This window comes from Miscanthus floridulus, chromosome 10, assembly GCF_019320115.1.
Source record: "Miscanthus floridulus cultivar M001 chromosome 10, ASM1932011v1, whole genome shotgun sequence".
Lineage (NCBI taxonomy): Eukaryota > Viridiplantae > Streptophyta > Magnoliopsida > Poales > Poaceae > Miscanthus > Miscanthus floridulus.
Window position 1 is genome coordinate 94,462,733 of NC_089589.1, and position 23,215 is coordinate 94,485,947.

The following is a 23,215-nucleotide window of genomic DNA, read 5'->3' on the forward strand; positions in this document are numbered from 1 at the left end:
GGCCGAGCAGCGGAGGATGGCGGAGATTCTTCAGTACATGCAAAGTCTTGGCGCCGCTACGGGTGTAGCTCTGCCACCTTCGCTATTCGCTCCACCTCCACCTCACTATTCTACTCCTGTGAGTATAAATATTTTAGTTTGTATGTTCATGCTTACGGTCAAACCTAGTGGAGTATGAAAGTTTTATTCATGTATGGTATATATTTAACTTGTCTCACACATGCAATCTCTTCTCCTTTGTGCAGAATCAATCGGCGACATCGAACGATCCTCATGCTTCAGCGAATCCTTCACCAAATCAGTGATGATACTTGTGGTTGTTAATGATACTTCTATTTGCAATTGTGGTTGACGATGATGGAGCACTTGGATTGCTTGTGTATTTATTTGTGATATATTGTGAGACATGTGACGTTTGTGATATATATGTGACGTTTGTGATATATATATGGGGTGTTGGTGATATATATGTGCTGTTGATGATATATATGTGATGTTGGTGACGTTTGTTATATATATCTTCTGTTTGTTTGGATGGGATGTAAAAAACAAATAAAAAAGGTTGTTTTTCATTCACTTTGCCGAGTGCAATGGCCTTGACACTCGGCAAAGTGACCATCTAGGAACTACCTGGGAACATGCTTTGCCGAGGGCAATGGCCATTGCACTTGGCAAACATCACAGATTTGCCGAGTGCCACGATCCAGGCACTCGGCAAAGGTCGCCACTTTGCCGAGTGTCGCGACAAGACACTCGGCAAAGTGGCCACCTTTGCCGAGTGTCTAAGTCAATGGCGCTCGGCAAATCAATTACCTTTGCTGAGTGCTTGACCTTGACACTCGGCAAAGCCACCGTCACGGTGGCGCTCGCCGTCACGGCCACTTTTCTTTGCCGAGTGTCGGATTGGCACTCAACAAAGCCTTTGTCGAGTGCCCGATATAATGCACTCGGCAAAGAGGTCTTTGCCGATAAACTATTTACCGAGTGCCCTTTGCCGAGTGTATATCAGCCTTTGCCGAGTGCCAAGTGGCACTCGGCAAAGAATCTGCCTCCGGTAGTGCCAAGTGGCACTTAGATAATCGCGTTAGCCATAAGATCACCTCTCTTAATACTATTACTATCTATCCTAAACCCGATCATGCACTCTATTGTGTCCTGGCTGACAAAACCAAATACCCTAGCATATATCTTTGCCTTGAGCCCAAGCATTTTGTTTTTCTCTTTCTTCTTTTCCATGTTGGAGCACTTGATCATCATCTTTTGGCCATCTCTATCACCATGAGTGCCATCTAGCTCCACCATGGACTTGGACCATCCTATCTCATCTATGCACTTAGAGCATAGGATTAGTCTAATAGGTTTCATCAATTAGCCAAAACCAAACTAGGGCTTTCAGGGGTTGTTTGGTTTTTAACCCTGGCAAAGGTGCTTGGGCCAGGCAGTTCCTAGGACATCGATTTTGAGTGCTGGTGGTCGGATGGACAAGCCTGGACGAGCATCCCTAGGCCAAGCTACAAACCAAATAGCCCCTTAATCTCTTCCTTTTTGGTAATTGATGACAACCTTCATAAAGATATGAATTAAATTCATTTTTGGATTTGAGTTGCTTGCTAAGCAATTTTGCCATCTGTAAAGGATTTGGGCAAGTACTACAAACCCGAATTGGTAGTATTAGCTCCCCCTACATATGTGCTCGTGTGTTTGGTTTAAAGCTTGCACATATGCATTGATATGAAATGTGGGAGAGTAATTACTACTAAATGATATTAAGGAGTAAAGAATGGACCTTTGAAGCGCGATACCAATTGGCGTGCACATTTACAACCATCCTTAGCACCATGGTTAGCTAGATGCATCAAAAAACACTAGATACCTCATGAGATCAACATTATAAGAAAGGCTCTAGTACCACTTAAAAATTCTGAATCTAGATACCAACCTATATATGCATGCTAGCTAGTTGTCAAATCATCATTCAAGTTCTATAATTAGCATACACCACAAAAGTATGTATATCAAATTTTAAAAACTTGTGCAGATGCAAGAAAGCATATGAATATGCACATAACAAATGCAACAATCAAGTTCATAAACAAATGGTCAATCTCCATACCCCTCCCTAAACAATATAAGTGCATATGTTTAACCGTTTAAGTATAGACACTGGGTATCCAAGGGTAACCTTATCATCAACCCACTACTGTCACAAGCGAATGGGAAATCTATTATATCATAGAGCGTCTCGAGCAGGCTACCTAAACATGACCCATACTCTATTTTTGAGTAGTGGAGCAAAAAAAATCCCCTCCAACAGACTACCTAATAGAGCCCCTACTTTTGTTGGACACATACTTTTCTCCTCCCACTACTTATTCCTGTTGGGCACCTCGTCGGCGCCCTTCTGCCGCCGTGACCGTCGTCCACAAGTTCAGTGAGGCTGGATCCGGTCGGCCCCAGCCTCCTCCCTGTCTGGCCCGGGTCTAGCGGCACCAACCTGGCGAGTGAGGGCGACACAACCGCTTTCCACAGGTCCAGTGAGGCCGGATCCGTTCGCCCCCCCCCCCCCCCCCCCCCCCCCCCCCGCCTTTCTCCATGCCAACGCGGCTTCCTTCCTCCCCTATCCAGGTGGCCTCCTGCTTGTCCGACCTGGTCCAGCGGCACCAAGGCGGTGAGTGAGGGCATCACAACCGGCCCCTTTCCCACCACCGTCGGCAACCTCTTCGGCTCCGGTGAGGGCAGATTCGGCACGTCCTCCTGTCGCCCGGCTTCTTCTGGCCTTTCTCGGCGGTGGACGCCCCTACGGCGAGGGCGGCTCTTTTCAGCGATGAGATGGCTGAGTTTTTTTATGATGAGGAGGGAAGGAAGAGGATGATATATGGGTCCCACATGTCGTTCTTTACTAGAATGGATCTGGTGGCCTGGTTTAGGTAGTGCTGCCGGAGGAAACAGCAAAAAAAAATGAGTAGTACCAGAATAGGTGGCCATCCAAATACAAAAGTTAGGGCCCTGTTTTAGGTAGTAGTTCTTGAGATGCTCTTAGTGTTTGGCCAATAAAAGAATGTTCCATATTAATTACATATAGACTACCAGGTTAATAGGTGACAAAATTAAAGTGCCCGAAAGATTATCCACCACTACCAAACTTATGATTTGATCTGTAGCAACGATATATTTTGGCAAAGCAAGATGACACAAAACACACAGCATAGTTTATTTATTTCTTTTCACAGGAAAGAAGTAAACGTACTGACACACAAATAAAAGGCTGCTTCCGTGAGGCATGTAGAATTCATGCATGCGTTTAGTTACACAACATGAACATATATGTATTGATGACTGAACATCTTGTTCTTGTGACTTATCAATGTAGTGGGAAGAACAACAGTGTTTCCAGCTTCCCTTTCCGCGCAATGGCTCCCACTACAAAGTACAAACTACTCTTCAGTCTTGGTGTCGGACTGACTCACCATTGCACGCATGCAACGCCATCACCTCGATTGTGAACCCCGGGCCGAACCCCACCATGAGCCCCCACTCGCAGCTCCCCTCCTCGTGGTTTCGCTGGCCACGGCGAATCACCTCGTCGAGGACAAAAATCGTAGTCGGGCCCGTCATGTTTCCGTACTCGCTGAGCACCCGCCGGCTGGCCGCCAACTTCGCGGGCTCTAGCCCTAGAGCCTCCGTGAAGCTGTCCATGATCGCGGGGCCACCGGGGTGCACCACCCAGAAGAGGCCATTCCAGTTCCAGCCAACACCACCAATGCCGAGCGGCGGCGACACCGCGTCGACCAGGCACCGCTCGATGTTGCCGCCGACCTGCGCCGCCAGCTCGCCAAACTCGAGGCGGTACTCCATGCCGTCCTTCGTGAGCTCGGCGGCGAGCGCGCGGTCCGTGCCGGGCAGCGTGGCCTGCGACGCCGACACCATCTCGAAGATCGGGCGCTCAACGCCTGCCCGCGGGTCGGCTCCGACGACCACTGCGCCGGCGCCGTCGCCGAAAAGGGCGCGGCCGATGATCCCGTAGCGTTCTTGGGCGGCGTCAGGGACGGCGGCGTAGCCATCCATGACGCTCCACATGTCCGCGCAGGCGACGAGGACTCTCGCGCCGCGGTTGTTCTCGGCGATGTCCTTGGCGATGCGGAGCCCGGCGGAGCTGCCGCTGCAGCCGTGGAAGCAGATCGCCGTGCGCTGCACGGTGGCGCTGAGCCCGAGAAGAGATGCGATGCGGAGGTCGATGTGGGGCAGTTGGGCGCTGGTGCTGGTGGCGAAGACGAGGTGGGTGATGTCTCCGGCCGGGCGGCCCCACTCGGCGATGGCTTTCTCTGCGGCAGCAGCCACAAGTCCTGGCATAACATTGGCCACGACGGCTAGCTTGCCGGGCAGAGTTGGGGCTGCAGGATCCAAGAACTCGGGGTGCTCATGGAAGAGCTCCTCGTTGACTTGCAGGTAGCGTTTTTTTACCTTCATCTTCTCACCTGAGAGACATGTAAACAAGACACCATGGTAAGTGCATTAATAATTGCCATCGTTGCTGCTAAACTTTTCACTCGAGAGGTCGTCGCCTTTGGCTCTAATACCACACTAAGTTGCACAAAACCAGTTGCATATTCTTGCACAGAATTGGGTGTCATTGTATTAAAAATAGAAATAAATTGTTTGTTACATCCGTGTCTTGTAATTTCATATTAATATGTTCATGCCCTTGTAACAAAATGAATAGCCACAACCAAATAAAGCCTAACAACCCAAAAAGAAGGCGATAATTGTAGGTTTGCGATGAGTCAAACTTTCTTTAGTTTGACTAAATTTATAGAAAATAGTATTAATATTTATATCTTTAAATAGGATTACCATAAAATATATTTCATAACTAATCTAATGTTGTTTATTTGGTATCAAAATTTTAGTGATATTTTTGTAAAAATTTGGTCAAACTCATTGGGAAGTGAAAATTGCTTCTTTTTTTGTTGGACAGAGAGAGTAATGGCTAATTCCTATAATAGCATAAATCCACAAGCCCCTAACCACCACAAGGCACCAAGGTGCATCTCCATGCCCACTTCTGATCATTTAGTAGTCTTTGGATCGACAAAGAACCATTTTCGGAAAAGACATTGTTCCATCGCTTCATAAAAAATCAAGCGCCATATCCTTTTGCCAACGCGCAAACGGATATTGATGAGCGATTGGACAGACAATGGGTGGTGTGCGCCACTTCATCGGCTCGGAATCATGTTAGGGGAGGACTGGGGTGGAGTGGCGGGGTGGGTGGTGGGTGGCGTGGCTAGTGGAGGCATATGGTAGTAGAGTTTAGCATTAGGGTTAGGGGTTGCAGCTTTGGTACATCTCTAGTGTCTTCCTTGCTTAGAAGTGATGGGTCTGATTGTGGCGGTTTGTGGGGCAGTGAGCAAGGCGGCGAGGGTGCCACCTAGCGAGCGGCAGTGGACAACCGGTTGGGAAAAGCCAGTGGTGAGGGTGAGAAAAGCGGCATCTTGCTCCTCTGATTGAGATTCGGGGATGGCGGGAAGGAGGAGCGAGAGTGGGCATGCTGTGGACGGCGCAGCTGGTGGCATGGACGCTGGTGGATGGCGTGGCCGGTGAGGGGGACACCGCTAGCCCGTGTGGTGGGTGAGGCAGGCAGCAATGGGGTGGGGTGGGGTGGGTGATGGGATGGAGATTGAAGATAAAAAGGAGGTAGAAGATGACGTGAGGGAGTGGAGGTTGAAACCAAGCGTTTGGTACTGTTACTTATGCTTACGCACAGGAAAAGAGGGTCGGCTTTGATATCATCTTGGCACAGAGAATGACTAGTATGTTGAACTCGTTGTGCAAGTTGACTGGGTGCACAAATCCTCCTACTGACTAAATAGAATGGCAGTTTGATCTATGTAATCATATTTTTCGCTAATCCATCCACTCAGACCATTTTTTTACGGTTTAGATGGTGAAAACTATTTAGGCCTTGTTTGGATGTTATCGGATTCACCTCAATCCACATGTATTGTGGTGGATTGGAGTGGAATTTAGTTTAAATTTCATCCCAATCCACCCAACACATGTGGATTGATGCGAATCCGACTACATCCAAACAAAGGCCTTAGTGTCTAAACGACATGGTCGCCCTGAATTTACCATTTAAATGCTGTTTAAACCTCTGGCCTCAATACTACACCAACAACAAAAAAATAGAGTAAACTCTACTGACATGCTGATGATAACGTATTCTTTCAACTTACCGGTTGAACGATTTCACCTGGTGGTTGTAGAAGCATTTCTATGTTAGCATTCAGCTAGTAAGCAGAGTCGTTTGTGAGACTATTTTAGAGTGTTGTACTACTCAACTACTCCCGTATCTATTTTTGTGCAGTCATCTGATATGGTAATTCTAGTACAAGGAGATACTGTATATAACATGAGAATGGAATAAAGTAAATCACTTACACATTTTCTTCATGATTGCTTTGGTGTGTGTTAGATGATCACTCTTGGTGATACGGAAGTACCAGTCAGTGTAGTCATCTTGCTGAATGCAGTTGCCAGGGTTAGCTGTGCCGACGCCGAGCACACACGCAGGGCCGCCGTTACGCCATTGCTGCCGGAATTCGCTGCAACAAACATGCATTTTTATTTATAAATAAAATCTACGTAAGAAAACAAAAAGTTATCGTTTACTATTCTCTTCCGAAATTTTATGAAATCTTTAAATTTATTTATGGTAGAAATTTTCTAGTCAGGGTCTGCAAATATATAAAATCGTTATATATATTTTCAAAAAGATTCTGAGCGGACTTGTTGGCTAAAGTTTGATGTGTTTGGCCGGGCCTCCAAACAGCATGTACTGTGCTTCTTGCATGCCCTTCTCTTTTGAATGAATGAAAATATTACAAACTAATAATCGCCAAGGGCATTCTTATTTAAACCCCTATATAATAAACATTAAGGTGTATAAAAACAGTCTTCCTCCAGCCATTTTGCTACTCAACCTCTCAAATTTAACAGCACCTTAAACCAACCAATATCTCTTCCTCAAATTTGGGTTGTGAGCCGAGCATCTTTAACAGGCTACCTAAACAAGGCCCTACTCTACTTTTGAGTGGAGGAGAAAAAAATCCACACCAACATGGTACGTACTAGGGCCCCTACTTTTTTTTTGGCCCCACTACTTTTCCCCTCCACTATCCAATTCTGTTGGTCCAACAGAAAGCTACCTAATTTTTTTTTGGCAGTTTCCCTCCGCGAGCTACCGCCCGCGAGTGCGTCCGTCGCCGCTGCCCCCGGTCCACTACTCCTCTCTAGCACTGCCGGCCTGTCGTGCATCCTCCCAGCCGCCACGACCTCCCGCCGTTGCCTCCATTCGGAGGATGCTCGACCCGCTAGTGGCCATGGCGAGTCCACAGGGAGCGCCCCGCAGGAGGCCGTAGCATGTCCCCAGGGAGCACCACGCCGGCTTCCTCTCCCATCCCCCATCAGCTCTTCCCACGTCCTCCGTCGGCTCTTCCCCGGAGGCCATGGCGAGCCTACAGGGAGATGGCCGAGTTTTTCTACGGCGATGTGAGAAGGAAGAGGATGACATGTAGGTCCGACATGTCATTCTCTAGTAGACTACTAGGATGGATTTGGGGTGCCTGTTTTAGGTAGTGCTGCTGGAGGAAACATCAAAAAAAATGAGTAGGGTATCAAAATATGTGGCTACCTTTGCATAAAAAAATAGGAGACCTGTTTTAGGTAGTAGTGCTAGAGATGCTCTAATCTGGTGCAGATAGCATGGGTGTTTTAGGCTCTGGCGCGATTTTGGTCGCCATAATTAGTGCCCCTTCGTCACATACTAACTCCAGGCAGATTGTGCCGTCCCTCCCTCGCTCCCATCCCAACATCCCATGCCGCCATCCGCCCACGATGCCCTTCCCGCTCACACCGGTGAGGCGGTGACCGGCCGTCCGGTGCCACCAAAAGTCATATGACTCCCTTCCGCTGGCTGTGCGACTTCTCCATACATGATAGCTGATGGATTCCGCCAACGTGCGCCGGCTATACTGCTTATTCCCTCAGCTAGTAAAGCTGTCACCTGTCGTTCGTTAATTGAGAAGAGAAATATGCAAAAGATGGAAGAGACAATCGGTGATATTCATACAGAGATATTCTGGCGGACCTGTGAGATTCCTGCTGATCAGCTGGCCCTGCTGATGTAGGACTCAACGAGCGGACGCCGCCGTTCGCGGCTGCAGCCACAACCAGGCGCGGACATACCAGCCGTAGCGGCGATCCACATCTTTCACGATTGTAGATAGGGGAAAAAAAGCAAATTAAACGTCCATCGATTCTAATTCAATATAGAAATACTGCTGAATGTATATATATAACAAGAATAAAATTTCAGATAATCAAGACATGCACACACTTGACAGCTCCGTAGTACTACACTAGTTACCTTAGATTGCCAGGACGAAGGGCGATGGAAGGGCAGGTTGCAGCCGCTGTGTGGAGGCGGCTGTTGCCGCGTGCCAAGCTCGCCGATTGCATGGCTGCGTGACGACGTTGACGATGGCTGAAGGGTCCGTCTGAGATATATATGACGATGGAGATAGAGCAGCAGCCTGTATATATACTGCGTTGAGCGAGGCTCTGCTGGTTTTGGTCCCTTAAATAGCGGTGCGTACCCGTATGTTACCTTATTTTACTGTTATACATCTATTTACTAAACAACACTAGCTGGCTTGCATGCATTAAGAGAACTTGAGATGACGTGGTTAGCTTGTATGAAGAGGTTAGAAGTTAGTGGCATGATATGACTACTAGTGAAAGATGATGCAGATGTCTTGCATGCTGAGATATAATATGTAGTGGGGACTAGCTTTATAAGAGATATAGTTGAGATAGAACTTGAGATGACGTGGACAGCTTGCATTAAGAGGTTGTAAGCTAGTGTCATGACATGGCTATTAGTACAAGATGATTTGTATGTCTTTCATGTTGAGATAGAACTTGAGATGGCGTTTAAGAGGTTGGAACTTGGAAGTTAGTGGTATGGCATGGCTATTAGTGGAAGATGATGTAGATGACTTGCATGTTGAGATAGAACTTGAGTTGACGTGGATAACTTGCTTTAAGAGGTTGGAAGTTAGTGGTATGACATGACTATTAGTGAAAGATGATGTGAATGTCTCATATGTTGAGATAGAACATGTAGTATAGATTAGCTTTATAAGAGAATAGATATAGATTAAGCCTCCTCTCCCTCAAGTGAAGGGGACGCATCCGCTTCCCATGTCTAAGCTGTTAGCTGTGTTGGGACGACTCTTTTGACGGTGAATCATGAAAGTGAGGTCGACCAACACGACCTACAGGGACTATGCAACAAAAGAGACACGGGGAGAGGGAGCATGAGCGAATGTGATGAGCTAGCACCACCGGACTCAGTGACTTTGCCGAGTGCAGGAGCATTCGGTAAAGCCCAATTTGTACTTGGCAAAAGCTTTGCCGAGTGCTGCACTCGGCAAAAATGGGTCGGCAAAGGTGTCTTTGCCGAGTGTTTTTTGTCGGACACTCGGCAAAGCCTTTGTCGAGTGCCCGACACTCGGCAAAGTTGGAACCGAAAAAAAACCCGAAAAAAATGGAAAAAAATTTAATCGGTGGAGGCCCCCACCGCCCAGCTCCCACCCATCTCCGGCATTTTTCGCGTAAATTTCGCAGCAACGCGGCCGACGGGATTCGAACCCGCGACCTCCCCTACGCGCGAACCTTCTCTACTACTACACCACACTGTCACTTGTTTCTGGATTCCGTTTTAGTTCCCAACATATTATACTGAACCGAGTGTAAATTGCTTGTTTGAGGCCCTAAATGAATTCAAATAAAAAAGTTGTAAACTACAAAGTTTCATAACTTTTTGAGATCTATACTTTTAGTTTAGGAAGTTTTTCCATCCAAAGTCGTTTACAAAATTTGAATTTCAAAATTTTGAAATTCAAACGCAGTTTTGCATGATAAGATGATTTCAAATCAAAAAGTTGCCAACTACAATGTTTCATAACTTTTCGAGATCTACAGAGTTTATTTTGGTTGTTTTTCCATCCGAGGTCGTTTGAAAAGTTCGAATTTTAAATTTTTGAAATTCAAATACAGTTTTGCATGACAAGATGATTTCAAATCAAAAAGTTGCCAACTACAATGTTTCATAACTTTTCGAGATCTACAGAGTTTATTTTGGTTGTTTTTCCATCCGATGTCGTTTGAAAAGTTCAAATTTTAATTTTTTTAAATTCAAACACAGTTTTGCATGACCAGATGATTTCAAATCAAAAAGTTGCCAATTACAAAGTTTCATAACTTTTTGAGATATACAAAGTTTATTTTGGTTGTTTAGTCATCTGTTCATCCGACATGGCCATTCTAACATTGTTCACAAATCTTATATATGTCTCTTGTAGTTTCATAAACTACAAGAGAGATATGTTAGATTTGTGAACAAATTTACTTTCATTTTGTCATATGAAGAAAAGACCAAAACAAACATTGTACATCTTGATGAGTTATACAACTTTGTAGTTGAAAACTTTTTCATTTGAATTAATTTACTGCTTCAAAATATGCTTTGAAATTTTCTTTGCCGAGTGTAAAAAAACACTCGGTAAAGAGCTTCTTTGCCGAGTGTAAAAAAAACACTCAGCAAAGAAGCTTCTTTGCCGAGTGTCAAAAAAAAACACTCGGCAAAGAAGCTCTTTGCCGAGTGTAAAAAAAAAACACTCGGCAAATAGCTTCTTTGCCGAGTGTCAAAAAAAAACACTCGGCAAAGGCGTCTTTGTCGAGTGCCCGAAAAATAACACTCGGCAAACCACTTGGCACTCGACAAAGAGCCGGTCTCCGGTAGTGTAGATGGTAGCTTGGGCAGATGTGGGACGGCGAGCTCCTTATCCGCGACGACCCTACCAGTAGATCGCCAGAGAGAGAAAGAGAGATAGTGATGGTGCTTGATGTTGTTGGTGTGGATGACAGCACTTTCGTCACCGATGGAGAACATGGGGAAGGGGACGAGGAATGGGGTGGGATCCTGGCCTGTTGGAGTACTTGGACCCGGGTTGGTGAGCTCATCGTTGCTGCCCGCTGAGATGGAAGGACGGAGGAGGGCTAGCCACTAAAAAAAGGAGAGAAGGAGCATCGACCATAGAGCAGAGAGAGAGAGAGATTGGAGCGAGTGAGGAAGTACCAATGAGAGTGAGTGAGGGGAATGCTGAGTGAAATATATAAACATACCATTAACCCGTGGGGCCACATGTTAACATTGGTGTTGGGGAGTGGGTTGTAGGTAATGTACTCCCTACGTCCAAAAAAGAAAGATGTTATGGGATGCATGCAGGTCAAACTTTCTTAGCTTTGACTAGATTTGTACAAAATGCGTGCAATATTTATATCTCCAAATAAGTTTATTATGAAAGTATATTCAATGATCTATCTAATGATATAATTATGTATTATAAATATTAATATTATTTTATATATAATTGGTCAAAGTTTTAAAAAGTTCACTTATCGAGAAGTGAGAATGACTTCTGTTTTGGGACAGAGGGAGTATTCGTGTAAAGGGAGGAAACATGAAAAACCAATAATAAGAGGACTTCTATACATGCTTTTCAAAGAGAGGGAATATCTAATTTGTTAGAGATGCTCTCGCTATTATTAATTCGAGACCCAAACGGAGTATATACGTTAATTATCATCGGACATGCTTGCAAAAAAAGATGAATCCTAGATTTTCTCACAATAATTAGAAAATATTTGACCTTTAATATGGTAGACTCTAATCATTATCACTAATAAAAATTACCCACTTGTGTCATTGTGAAAAATAATAAAATAGCCCATAAATTTGCAACTAAATTACCCATGACTGCTAATACGAAAGATAATCAAACTAGCATCCCAAATTTATATCTAAATTGCCTGTCACACCCCAAAATTTTCAATTTTGGGTTGTGAATAGAAAATACTATACAATATAAATGATTTTAATGTTGATATAAATTTTACCAAGATTAGTGTAAGTTTATGCAAATTTAGATATAAAAAATTGGTTTTCCAAATTTTTCTAAATTAATATGGCGGGCTTTTGTTGATGCGATGTTGCTTGTTGCTTGACTTTGGTTTATGTGAGTTTTTAAAGTTTTCAAAACACGTTTAGTTCAACGATCTTGTCTCTCCGACTTATCTTCGTCTTTTTCTATAATCAAATTTCCTATTTCCCAGTAAAAGCCTTCGTTTGGAGCTTTCCAAACACTACAAGACGTGTGGTTTTTTGACATTCTATTTGTGTCAAAATATATGGAATTATTGTCACAACTTAAGATTTATGACTTTCAAAAATTCAAACATAAAAAAACTAGCGTCACAAAGTGATCATGTGACGCTTGTATATTCTTTGTCACAAGCTTATGACAATGGATTTTAGTGTCATATAGGTTTATGACTTTTGTTTGTTGTCACAAAATCTTAGGCCTTGCCACGTGAGCAAATGTCACGTAGGATCAAATGCTGACATGGCAGGAAAAAAACGTCACAAAATGAATTTTGGCCTGCTAAAGCCCACATAGCAGCCAACCTTATCATGGGCCACAAGTTTTTTTGGGATGATATTGCTTGGCCCATTTTATCATTTTCGTTTTTTTGGCCCATTTTTTCAGCCCACATAATTTCAGCCCGTACTATTTTTTCAGCCCACACAATTGAACCCATATATTTTTTCAGCCCTCATATTTCAGCCCATACAAATTTTTCACCCCGCATATTTTAGCCCATATATTTTTTATCAGCTCACATATTTCAGCCCATACATTTATTCTAGCCCACACAATTCAGCCCATACATTTTTTTCGGCCACAAAAAATTCAGCCCATACAATATGCAATATTTCAGCACATACATTTGCATCCATAAAATTTTCAGCCCATACAAAAATCAGATTCAAATGAATCAAACATGTCCACATGATTGCGATATCACAAGCATTCCACAAGTCTTAAAATGCAATACATTACATCCATCCACCAATTCAACATACATCCAAATTCTCAAAATCTTATCAAATTATAACTTGCTGCTATAACAGCAGCAGCAGCATAGCAGTAGCAGCACAACGGCAGCAGAAGTAGCAGCTCAACAGCAGTAGCGGTACTGCAGTAGCAGTAGCAGGACAACAGCACAAGGGCCACCAAAATAGCATCCTTAGCCTCCCAGACACATATGCCACCAAAATACTACCTAATTAAGTTAGACAACTTACTGCTGAGCATCAGGCGATGCAAACTTGTTGCCAAACAAGGTACGAAGGAAACCTTGGATTTCAAGGCCTTGCTGCTTCAACTACTTAGTTTCTTCTTCGTTCTTCTTTGCTGGTTCTTCATTCTTCCTTGCTGCCTCTTTCTAATCCTCTAATTGCTTTTGCACAACAGCCAACTGTGATCGCAGTCCTGCTGATCCATCCTCTCAGCTTGCAATTCACTCTCAAGCTCATTTACACGATCATTCATTGCTTCTGGAACTTCTTCCCATTTTTGTATGGGGCATAATCTAAATTTTAGATGTTCCAAAATATCTTTTCATGAGCCCCAAATATTTTATTTGGAGCCCTCAAGTTCCAAAATCTCTAAGAATTTTTCCTAAATTTTTGGAGTTTTTGGAGTATTTTTCGAGGCTTAAATAATAATTCTGGACTTTTTTGGAATTATTTTATTCACGAAATTAATTAATTCCGAAAATAATAAAATATCTCATTTTTCCATTAACGTAAAACCCTACCAATATATATATGCCGGCGGTCTCTAGGTTTTTGACGAACTCACAGATCCAATAGTAGAAAACATTGTTGGGTTAATACAAAAATTCGATAGTGATATATCACAGCTAGGTGGTGTTTTGAGCCGAAAATGATAGGTTCCTTCAATATCGCGTAAATAGATTCTTCGAAATTTTCTAGAACTAAGGCTTAGCAGTAAAAAGCAATCGCTGCCGGTTCCATTGTACCCGGCAGTGATAGTTCGGTATCGTGATTGACTGTTTGGGCGTAGTGTGGTATAAACTATAATATAGAAAATCAAAACACATCATTCGACACGAGATTTTGAGAGTACACAAACATAGATTATTGATTGTCAAAGACAGAAGATTAGAGAATGGTGGCTCGATCTATATCGTGGAAGCAAAATACCAGTTTCTTGTCTGAATGTGTTGTTTGAACCATCTTAATCAAATGGAGTGGGATGAACACTTGAACAGCGCATCTCTTGTTTTCCCTTGCTGTGGCTCCCAGTCCCCGACTACAAAGCACTTTTCAGTCGTGGCGTCGGCGTGGACTTGTCACTGCACGCATGTAACGTCATCACCTCGATGGTGAACCCCGGGCCGAGCCCCACCATGAACCCCCACTTGCAGCTCCTGTCCTCGTGGTTTTGCTGGCGACGGCGTATCACCTCGTCGAGGACGAAGATGAGAGTTGGGCCAATCATGTTTCCATACTCGCTGAGCACCAGCCGGCTGGCCGCCAACTTCCCGAGCTCTAGCCCGAGAGCCCCCGGCAGCGCCATCAGCTCCGCTGGTTCAATGCGGTAGTCGGTGCCGCCCTTGGTGGGCTCGACGGCGACCACGTGCTCTGTGCCGAGCACCGTGGCCTGAGACGCTGACACCATCTCGAAGACCGGGCGCTCGATGGGTTCCTGCGGGTCGGCTCCGACGACAACTGCGCCGGTGCCGTCGCCGAAGAGAGCGTGGGCGATGATTCCACCAGGGCGGGCGTCGTCAGGCACGTGGCTGCCGAGGACGCTCAATATGTCCGCGCAGGCGACGAGGATTCGCGCGCCGCGGTTGTTCTCGGCGATGTCCTTGGCGGTGCAGCCGTGGGAGCACATCACGGTGAGCTGCACGGTGGGGCTTAGCCCCAGGAGGGAGGCGACGCGGAGGTCGATTGCGGGCACCTGGACACTGGTGTGTTAGAATTTCGAACCGGCGAGAGGAAGAAGATGAACAACACACACGAACACAGTGGACACACGATGATCTGTTGCTGCAAAGCGGCAGCGTTTCTGATTGTATTGCCATGCTTATATAAACTAATACAAGGAAACTAATCAAGAACTTTTGAACACAATCACAATCAGTGACCATGCGCCTAAATAGCTACTGCTAAATATGGTAAGCTAAGTATGGTAAGCTAATCTAGCATACAAGGATTACAATCAACAATCTCCTCCTAAGCCTTGCTGTGCTTATTATTTACATCAAACACGCCGATCTTTCCTCGAAGCTCCTGAAACCGAACGCGCCCGAGCGCTTTAGTGAGAATGTCACCCAGCTGCAGTTCAGTACCAATGAACTCGACGTCGATCAGCTTCCTGTCGCAGCACTCCCGGATGAAGTGGAACTTCACATCAATATGCTTACTCCGGTCATGATGCACAGGATTTTTCATCAAGGCGATGGTGGACTTGTTGTCCACCTTGAGCTTGGGTGCGAGGACGGCTCCTCCGACGAGCTCAGCCAGCAAGCGTGCCAGCCAAACTGCCTCGCACGCAGCTCTAGCAGCCACGATGTATTCCGCCTCGCAGGACGACAGCGCAACTACCTTTTGTTTCGCCGACTGCCATGCAATCGGCCCACCGGCAAGGAAGAAGATGAGACCGCTTGTACTTTTCCAATCGTTAACGTCACCTGCTAGGTCACTGTCAGAGTAGCCCAGCAGTCGAGGCACTGCTCCCTTCTTTTCTCCCGGATGGTAGTGCACACCCCAGTGCACCGTGCCCGCCACGTAGCAAAGGACGCGCTTCACAGCTGCCAGATGCTCTTGCCGCGGCGCCTCCATGAACCGGCTGAGGTAGCCCACCGCGTATGCCAAGTCCGGCCTGGAATTGCACAAGTACCTTAAGCTGCCAATGAGGCTGCGGTACTCGGTGGCGTCCACACTTGGCGTCGAGCCTTCCTTCAGCAGCTTCAACCCCATCTCCATGGGCGTGGCGCTCGCATTGCAACCTGCCAGCCCAGCCTTCTCGAGGATCTTGGTGGTGTAGGCACTTTGGCGCAGCGTGATCCCATGAGCTCCTTGGGTGACCTCGAGGCCAAGGTAGTAGGAGAGGAGCCCAAGATCGCTCATGTGGAAAGTGCTCAGCATCTGCTTCTTGAACTTCCCCACGACATCTGCATCACCTCCAGTGATGATAAGATCATCGACGTATACGCCCATGATCAGGCGCCCTTCTCCTTTGCCACGGGTGTACATCCCGTGTTCGTCGATGCAGCGCGTGAACCCGAGCGACAGCAGCTCAGCATCAAGCTTCTGGTTCCATGCGCGTGGAGCCTGACGAAGGCCGTAGAGTGCCTTGTGAAGCCGAAACACCTTGTGCTTGTGCTTGTCGTTGACGAAGCCAGGAGGTTGCTGGACGTAGACTTCCTCCTGGAGCTCTCCATTCAAGAACGCCGACTTGACGTCCATGTGATGGACGCCCCAGCCGTAGTGCGCTGCGATGGCGAGGAGCAGGCGCACCGACTCTAGTCGAGCGACGGGTGCGAACACCTCTTCAAAATCGATGCCGGGACGTTGCACGTAGCCCTTGGCGACAAGGCAGGCTTTGTACTTGACGATGCTCCTGTTCTCGTCGCGCTTCACTTTGTACACCCATTTCAACCCGATGGCTCAGCGTCCGCGCGGGAGTTCGACCAGCGACCATGTTGCATTGTCGCGGATCGACTTCATCTCCTCCTCCATCGCAGCAGCCTAGTTGGGGTCGCCGTCGGCTTCTTTCAGCGACCTGGGCTTCCCCACGCTCACGGTGTGGCTCACTGCGTGCAACTCAGCCTCCACAGCGTCGCGGTGTGCCAGTCCGGGTGCTGCATCCGTGCCAAGGATGTTGTCCAGTGTTTGGTACCGGTGCTCCCCCTCCTCATCATCATCAGCATCAAGGTTTGGGTCCATGCTGAGCGGTGTCGCGAACTCAACCTGCGTCCCAGCCATTAGTGGCATCGAGAACGGCGATGCAGGTGGCGGTGAGCTCGGTGCGCCAGGTGACGACGAACGCGACACGGACGGTGGTGGGGAAACTGGCGAGCGCTGCTCAGGAGACGTCGGCTCTTGAGCCGGCACCTCAACACGTTGGCGCCGCAGTTCGTAGTCATTTGCGATGGTGAAGGGGTACTCGTTGATGGCAACCGACGCGTCTCCCCAGTCCCAGCGCGCGCCCTCGTCGAAGATGGCGTCACGGGAGACTTGGACGCGCTCGGTGACGGGGTCATAGAAGCGGTATGCCTTTGATCCGTCCTGATAGCCGATGAAGACAACCTTCTGCCCACGATCGTCGAGCTTGCTGAGATGCGGGCGCAGGCGCTTGATGTAGGTGATGCACCTGAACACTCTGAAGAAGTGCACGGGCGGCTTCTTCTTGTACCACGCCTGGTATGGGGTCATCCCGTCAAGCGTGCTGGTGGGCGCCCGGTTGAGGAGGAACATGGCGGTGTGCACCGCCTCGCCCCAGAAGTGGCCCGGCATGCCCCCCGCGCGCAGGATGCTCCTCGCCGTCGCCACGACCATCTGGTTTCGACGTTCCACCACGCCGTTCTGCTGCGGCGCGTATGGAGCCGAATGGTGACGCTCGACGCCCTCGCCTGCACAGTACTCACCGAACTTAACTGAGGTGAACTCACCACCGTTGTCGGTGCAGAGCGCCTTCAACTTCTTGCCGGTTTCACGCTCAACGCGTGTTTGGAACGTCATGATCACCGCCGGTGCATCCGCCTTTGAGCGCAAAAGAATGAGCCACATATAGCGGCTCATGTCATCGACGAGGAGCAAGAAGTAGGCGTTCCCGGCCGATGTTGATGGCGAGATCGGGCCGCATAGGTCACCATGGACCAGTTCAAGCTCCTCCTGAGCCCGGTACTTGGCTGCCTTGGGGAACGGCGTCCTCTTCTGCTTTGCCAGGACGCAGTCCTCGCAGACTTGGTCTACGTGGTCAATCGCCGGTAGTCCTCGCACCATGTCCGCACTCCCGAGCTTGCGCAACGCCTGGAAGTTGAGGTGACCATACCGCTCATGCCAGCACCACGCCACGTCGTCGACACGCGCGGTGAGGCACACTGGTGCGGCGATGTTCATGTTGAGAAAGTAGAGCCGGCTCGGTGATCGGTGCACCTTTGCCAGCAGTTGCCGCTGCAGGTCGAAGAGGCGCAGTATGCCCGACTCGATGTTGACCTTGAACCCATCCTCACCCATCTGGCCGAGACTTATGATGTTCGTGGTGAGGCGCGGGATGTAGTAGATCCCATCTAGTCGACGGTGTTCGCCGAACTTGCAGGCGAAGAGCACGGTGCCCTTGCCGTGGATGTCGACCACCGATCCGTCCCCAAACTTGACGGTGCCAGTGACGCCGGTGTTCAGCTCGGCGAAGACAGTGCGCGTTCCCATCATGTGGTTCGTGGCCCCGGTGTCCAGTACCCAGCGGCGAGACGCCACGGCCTCCTTCTCTCCTTCACCGAGGTGGAGGAGCACCTTCGGTTCGACGAGGTGGACACGCGCCTATGGCTCAACGACGGGCGGTGGCGACCTGGGGTGGCAGCATGACACGGATGGCGCGATTACCTCGGCGTCCACGGCGATGTACATCAGCGCGTGCTCATCCTCCTTAGCCTGCGCGACATGTGCCGCGCCCTTCTTCTTCCCGCGGCAATCCTTGGCCTAATGGCCGGACTTGCCACAGTTGTTGTAGAGGGTACCGGGTGGTGGCCTCCCGCCACCGGCGTTCCCGGCGCCTGCAGTCTGGCCATCACGACCGTCACGCATCGAGGATCCCACACCGCCGCGGCCGCGTCCTCACGGTCGGCGCTTCCGCGGCTGCTGGGGCCACCGCTGCCACCGGAGTTCTCCTGCTCATGGCGCGCTTTACAGCGGGCTTCCCAGTCCTCCTCGCAGAGCATCAGGCGCCCCATGGCGTCCGTGACCTCCTTGGGCTTGGCGCGCTCCTCGAACACGCGCAGCCGTCCAACCACCTCCTCGATGGTGACCTTGTTCAGATCAAGGAACATCTCGAGGGAGACAGCGGCTTGGTTCAGCCTTTCAGGGACCACCTGCAGCAGCTTCTTCACTACCTCAGCGTCGGTGATGTTGTCGCCGAGGGACTGGAGGTTGGTGGCGAGCGCGGTGATGCGGATGCCGAACTCGTTGACGCTCTCTCCTTCCTTGAAGGAGAGATTGCCGAATTCCCGGCGGAGCTGCTGCGCGCTGGCATCGCGCGCACGTTCGTCGCCGATCCGCAAGTTCTTGACCGCGTCCCACGCCTCTTTCACCGTGCGCTTGACGGCGAGGGTGCTCCAGAGCTCAGAGGGCACCGAGCGCAGGAGCCCGGCCATCGCCTGTCGGTCGTCATGGTACTCATCTTCGTCGGGGTCCTTGGCGATGCCATGGTAGACGACGTCCCAGACTCTGAGGGTCTGGAAGTTCACCTCCATGACCAGAGCCCATTCCGGATAGTTTGTCTAGGTTAGCATCGGCCACGCGACCTTCGCTGATGGTCGCTCAATGATGCGCTCGACGACGCGCGACCCGGCGTCCCGGTTGCGCGAGCGACGGCTGTGAGAGCGGCCACGGCGACGTGGCGGCGATTTCGACGGCTGGACCTTCTTCTCGCCGGAGGCATCACCCGTCAGCAGCTTCTTGGATGGTGACCGCGACATGGCGATGTCGGGACCTGGCTCTGATACCAAGTGTTAGAATTCTGAACCGGCGAGAGGAAGAAGATGAACAACACACGCGAACACAGTGGACACACAATGATCTGTTGCTACAAAGCGGCAGCGTTTCTGATTATATTGCCATACTTATATAAACTAATACAAGGAAACTAATCAAGAACTTTTGAACACAATCACAATCAGTGATCATGCGCCTAAATAGCTACTGGTAAATATGGTAAGCTAAGTATGTTAAGCTAATCTAGCACACAAGGAGTGCTGAAGACGAGGTGAGTGATGTCTCTGGCTGGGCGGCCCCACTCGGCGATGGCCTTCGCTGCGGCGGCCGCTACAAGCTCCGGCATGATAGTAGCCACGACGGCAAGCCTGGTGGGAAGTGTTGCGGCTGCAGGGTCCAACTCCGGGTGCACGCGAAGGAGGCCTCCGTCGTCTCACCTGGGACATGTAAACAAGACACATCAGGTGCTGATCAAGAGTGATCTTTTCACATGAGCGGAGAAAAAAAACGACCCAACACGTTGGTTTCTCAAACCAAGTTTCAGAGATGCCCATTTTCTTACAATTATCAGTATCCTGGGAACCATGTTTCCACATTACCTTTACTACTACTAATGGGAAGCACCATGTTAACCTTTAGCAAACACATTTGGGTCGGAGAACATGCTTACCACAGAATTCCTAACAAAATTGAGAAGTAGTTGGTCATCGATTCGTTAAACTCTAGTCATCTTGGACAATTAAATCTATTGGATATATATTGCTTCTAAGTACAAATTATTTTGAAACCATCCAAATATTATAATTATGGCTAATTAACTATTTAAATAAAAATAATTTTAACATAACAGATGATATATATCATTATTTAAGAGTTATCTATGGATAATGTAATTTAAGATTGTTAACGATATATAAATCTTAATTTTAATCAATTTTAACATGGCTAATCATATTAATTAGTATTTTATTTTATTTGTACAGTTATATAATTTATTTTTATTTATTTAAATTCAGTAATTAATATATATTATCTATAATTTCCTTATTTTATATATTTAATTATTGAAATATTGATTAAAGTATTTTATTTTTGGTAGTTGTCTTTATGCACGGCGTTATATAGCTATATTTTAAATCCCTTCATTCATAATGATTTTATTATACTATGAAACTATTGAATAAGCAAATAGATACATGCTATCTTCAAAATCATCCGAATTTGAGATATCCATTTTGCATTAGTATCCGGCAATATCCGTATTTGTATTCAAATTCGAATTAAAATATGGTAAATAGTGGTATCCGAATCCGTATCCGATTTAAAACATTTTTTAGGTGTTGCGTTACTCAAGTAGGTTCCTTTTTTTTTGAGATGATACTCAACTAGGTTCTTGGTGCAGTCATAGCATATATTATGGTAATAATAGTACAAAGGGGTAACATCAGAATGGAAACTTAATCACGTACATATTCTCTTCATGATATGATGGATTTCATGTCTGTGAGATGATCACTCTTGGTGATATGGAAGTACCAGTCGGTGTACGCACTCATCTTGCTGAACGCGCGCAGTTAGCTGGGTTGGCTGTACCGACGCCAAGCACACACGCACGGCCGCCAGTAAGCTTTTGCCGCCGCAATTCACTGCACAAATCCAAAAGTATCATAAGCTTTTGCCTTGGATTTGTTGAAGGAGGACAAGAGATAGATACACATACACGCTAGCTTGTCAAGAAAATATTAGAAACCCACTCCAAAACACAGAGAGGTGTGCATGGTTTGTGTGGCCCGCACCGATCAGTCTTCACATCACCATACCTCGACCTCCTGGATAAAGATTCATTATTGTCTTCATATATGTCCTTGGGGATGACAATATATTCGGACCCGATTGATGTACACTAGAATATGTGTTTCTTTTTGTATGTTTGGTTGGTAATTGGTGGTATGTCTCTTGATAGTACCTGATTGATGTATCGCTCGCTCGCTTGTAATTTTGTCGTAAAATGCATGAACCGAAACAATCTCAATAGTGATGTTGTTTTGTGTGATTTTTGAAATGATGCAGTGCCAGTACCGGTGGGGCAGGTTATCTTATGACTAAAACAGAGAAAACTTCTTTTCCTGATAAAAGGTTACATAGTGATCTTATCTCCGATGGGTTGATACGTCCATTGAGTTTAATCAAAATACACTATTTGAGACTGTATGTAACAATAAAACTTCAGATCAAGAGATGTACGAAAGATTAGAAACTAAATTTTGGCTACCAGGGATTGCCAGGATGAACGTCGACTGTAGGGCAGGTGCAGGTTGCAGCCGCGGTGTCGAGGCGGTTGCTGTCGCGTGCAAAGGTCGATTGCATGGCTGCGTGACTGCGTCACAACGAGACGACGACGATGGTTGCCAACGACGTTGTCGATGTTGCACAGGTGGTGACAGTATAGTCTACGATGACGATGAGGCCCTGGATTTGGTCGTCCTTAAATAGCCGTACGTTGAGCGCGGTATATGCTACAGAAACGCAGACAGCACGGCATGGCATAATACCTAGGCCAATCTCATTGCTTTTAAAGCATCGACCACTAACCAAACATGACGCAACTATATGTTATTGAATACCTGTCCATGCCCTGCAGTGATCTGCTCACATGCAGGCATGCATGCAGCTCATATGGCTGCAGTGCTAGCTGCACCGATGATCTCTGGTGCAGCCTGCAGGCAGCGCACCGGCCATCATCTGCTCATGGCTCTGCACCGGCAGCTCAAGCGCGCTCCATCGTCTCTCAGGATCTGCTGTCGTCATGAAGGATAAGAATTCAGTGAGTTTGATGTCGGTTACAGTCAGTTGTCGGCTGATGCTGCTCACAAGAAATGTGATTGGCGTATTCCATGCCGTGATGTCTGCCTTCACATTATTTTTGACTAGTCCATCAACCCTGCTCTCTGCAGGCACTATATTAAGACAAAATAATCTTTAATTCCTGTTTAACTGCCTCGAATACGTTGTGCCAAAATATGTTGAATTGTGCGTTTTTAAGAAATAATCAAACTTTTTCTTAAAAATAATAAAGAATACTTATATTAGATCAGCAGTGCTAGCGCCCGGATGTCTAGACGGACGCCCGCACCTGTACTCCGTTTCGCGCGCTCCACGCGGGGCCGCGTTGCCCGAGCGAGAAGAGGGCCGGGGAGGGTGCAGCGCCTCTGGTTCGGAAGGACCCGGCTGCGACGTCGTATGGATGCCCAGCCGGCGCCAGGAGGACACAACGAGATGAGGCAGCATAAGGCGAGGAGGAAGATGCAACACCCGATCTACTTTTGAAATATCCAAATGCAACACTTGCAACATACGTCGAAGGCAAATAAAACACTTGAATCATGTGTTTTAAACACTTGCAAAACACACCTGAAAAACACTTGAAACCATTGTAAACATACGCAACATTCAGATAAAAACTGTGGCAAACATATTGTGTGAAACATATGCAACATC

At 47.4% G+C, this 23,215-nt stretch overlaps 2 protein-coding genes across 2 annotated transcripts; both read right to left on the reverse strand.

The window, feature by feature from the left end:
• Window positions 1-3,441: 3,441 nt before the first annotated feature.
• Window positions 3,442-13,520, reverse strand: LOC136489062 (bisdemethoxycurcumin synthase-like). The gene is made up of 4 exons (XM_066485798.1): window positions 13,448-13,520; window positions 8,429-8,558; window positions 6,442-6,605; window positions 3,442-4,475 (listed from the first exon to the last, which is right to left on the reverse strand). Exons 1-4 carry the CDS (start codon window positions 13,518-13,520, stop codon window positions 3,442-3,444), a joined length of 1,401 nt encoding a protein of 466 aa, XP_066341895.1.
• Window positions 13,521-14,306: 786 nt separating this feature from the next.
• LOC136489063 (bisdemethoxycurcumin synthase-like) lies at window positions 14,307-20,313 on the reverse strand. Its single transcript, XM_066485799.1, has 4 exons — window positions 20,280-20,313; window positions 19,970-20,149; window positions 19,716-19,719; window positions 14,307-14,967 (listed from the first exon to the last, which is right to left on the reverse strand). Exons 1-4 carry the CDS (start codon window positions 20,311-20,313, stop codon window positions 14,307-14,309), a joined length of 879 nt encoding a protein of 292 aa, XP_066341896.1.
• Between the last annotated feature and the right edge of the window lie 2,902 nt (window positions 20,314-23,215).

What these genes read in the sequence shown, in the direction of transcription:
- LOC136489063 (XM_066485799.1), bottom strand. Translation starts at nt 20,313, where the DNA reads ATGTGGAAACATGGTTCCCAGGATACTGATAATT. An exon ending in TTCCCAGGATACTGATAATT is followed by an intron (nt 20,150 to 20,279) that starts GTAAGAAAATGG and finishes GTCCCAGGTGAG; the next exon opens with ACGACGGAGGCCTCCTTCGC.
- LOC136489062 (XM_066485798.1), bottom strand. Translation starts at nt 13,520, where the DNA reads ATGAATGATCGTGTAAATGAGCTTGAGAGTGAATTGCAAGCTGAGAGG. An exon ending in CTTCGTCCTGGCAATCTAAG is followed by an intron (nt 6,606 to 8,428) that starts GTAACTAGTGTA and finishes TGTTTGTTGCAG; the next exon opens with CGAATTCCGGCAGCAATGGC. An exon ending in AGCAATCATGAAGAAAATGT is followed by an intron (nt 4,476 to 6,441) that starts GTAAGTGATTTA and finishes CATGTCTCTCAG; the next exon opens with GTGAGAAGATGAAGGTAAAA.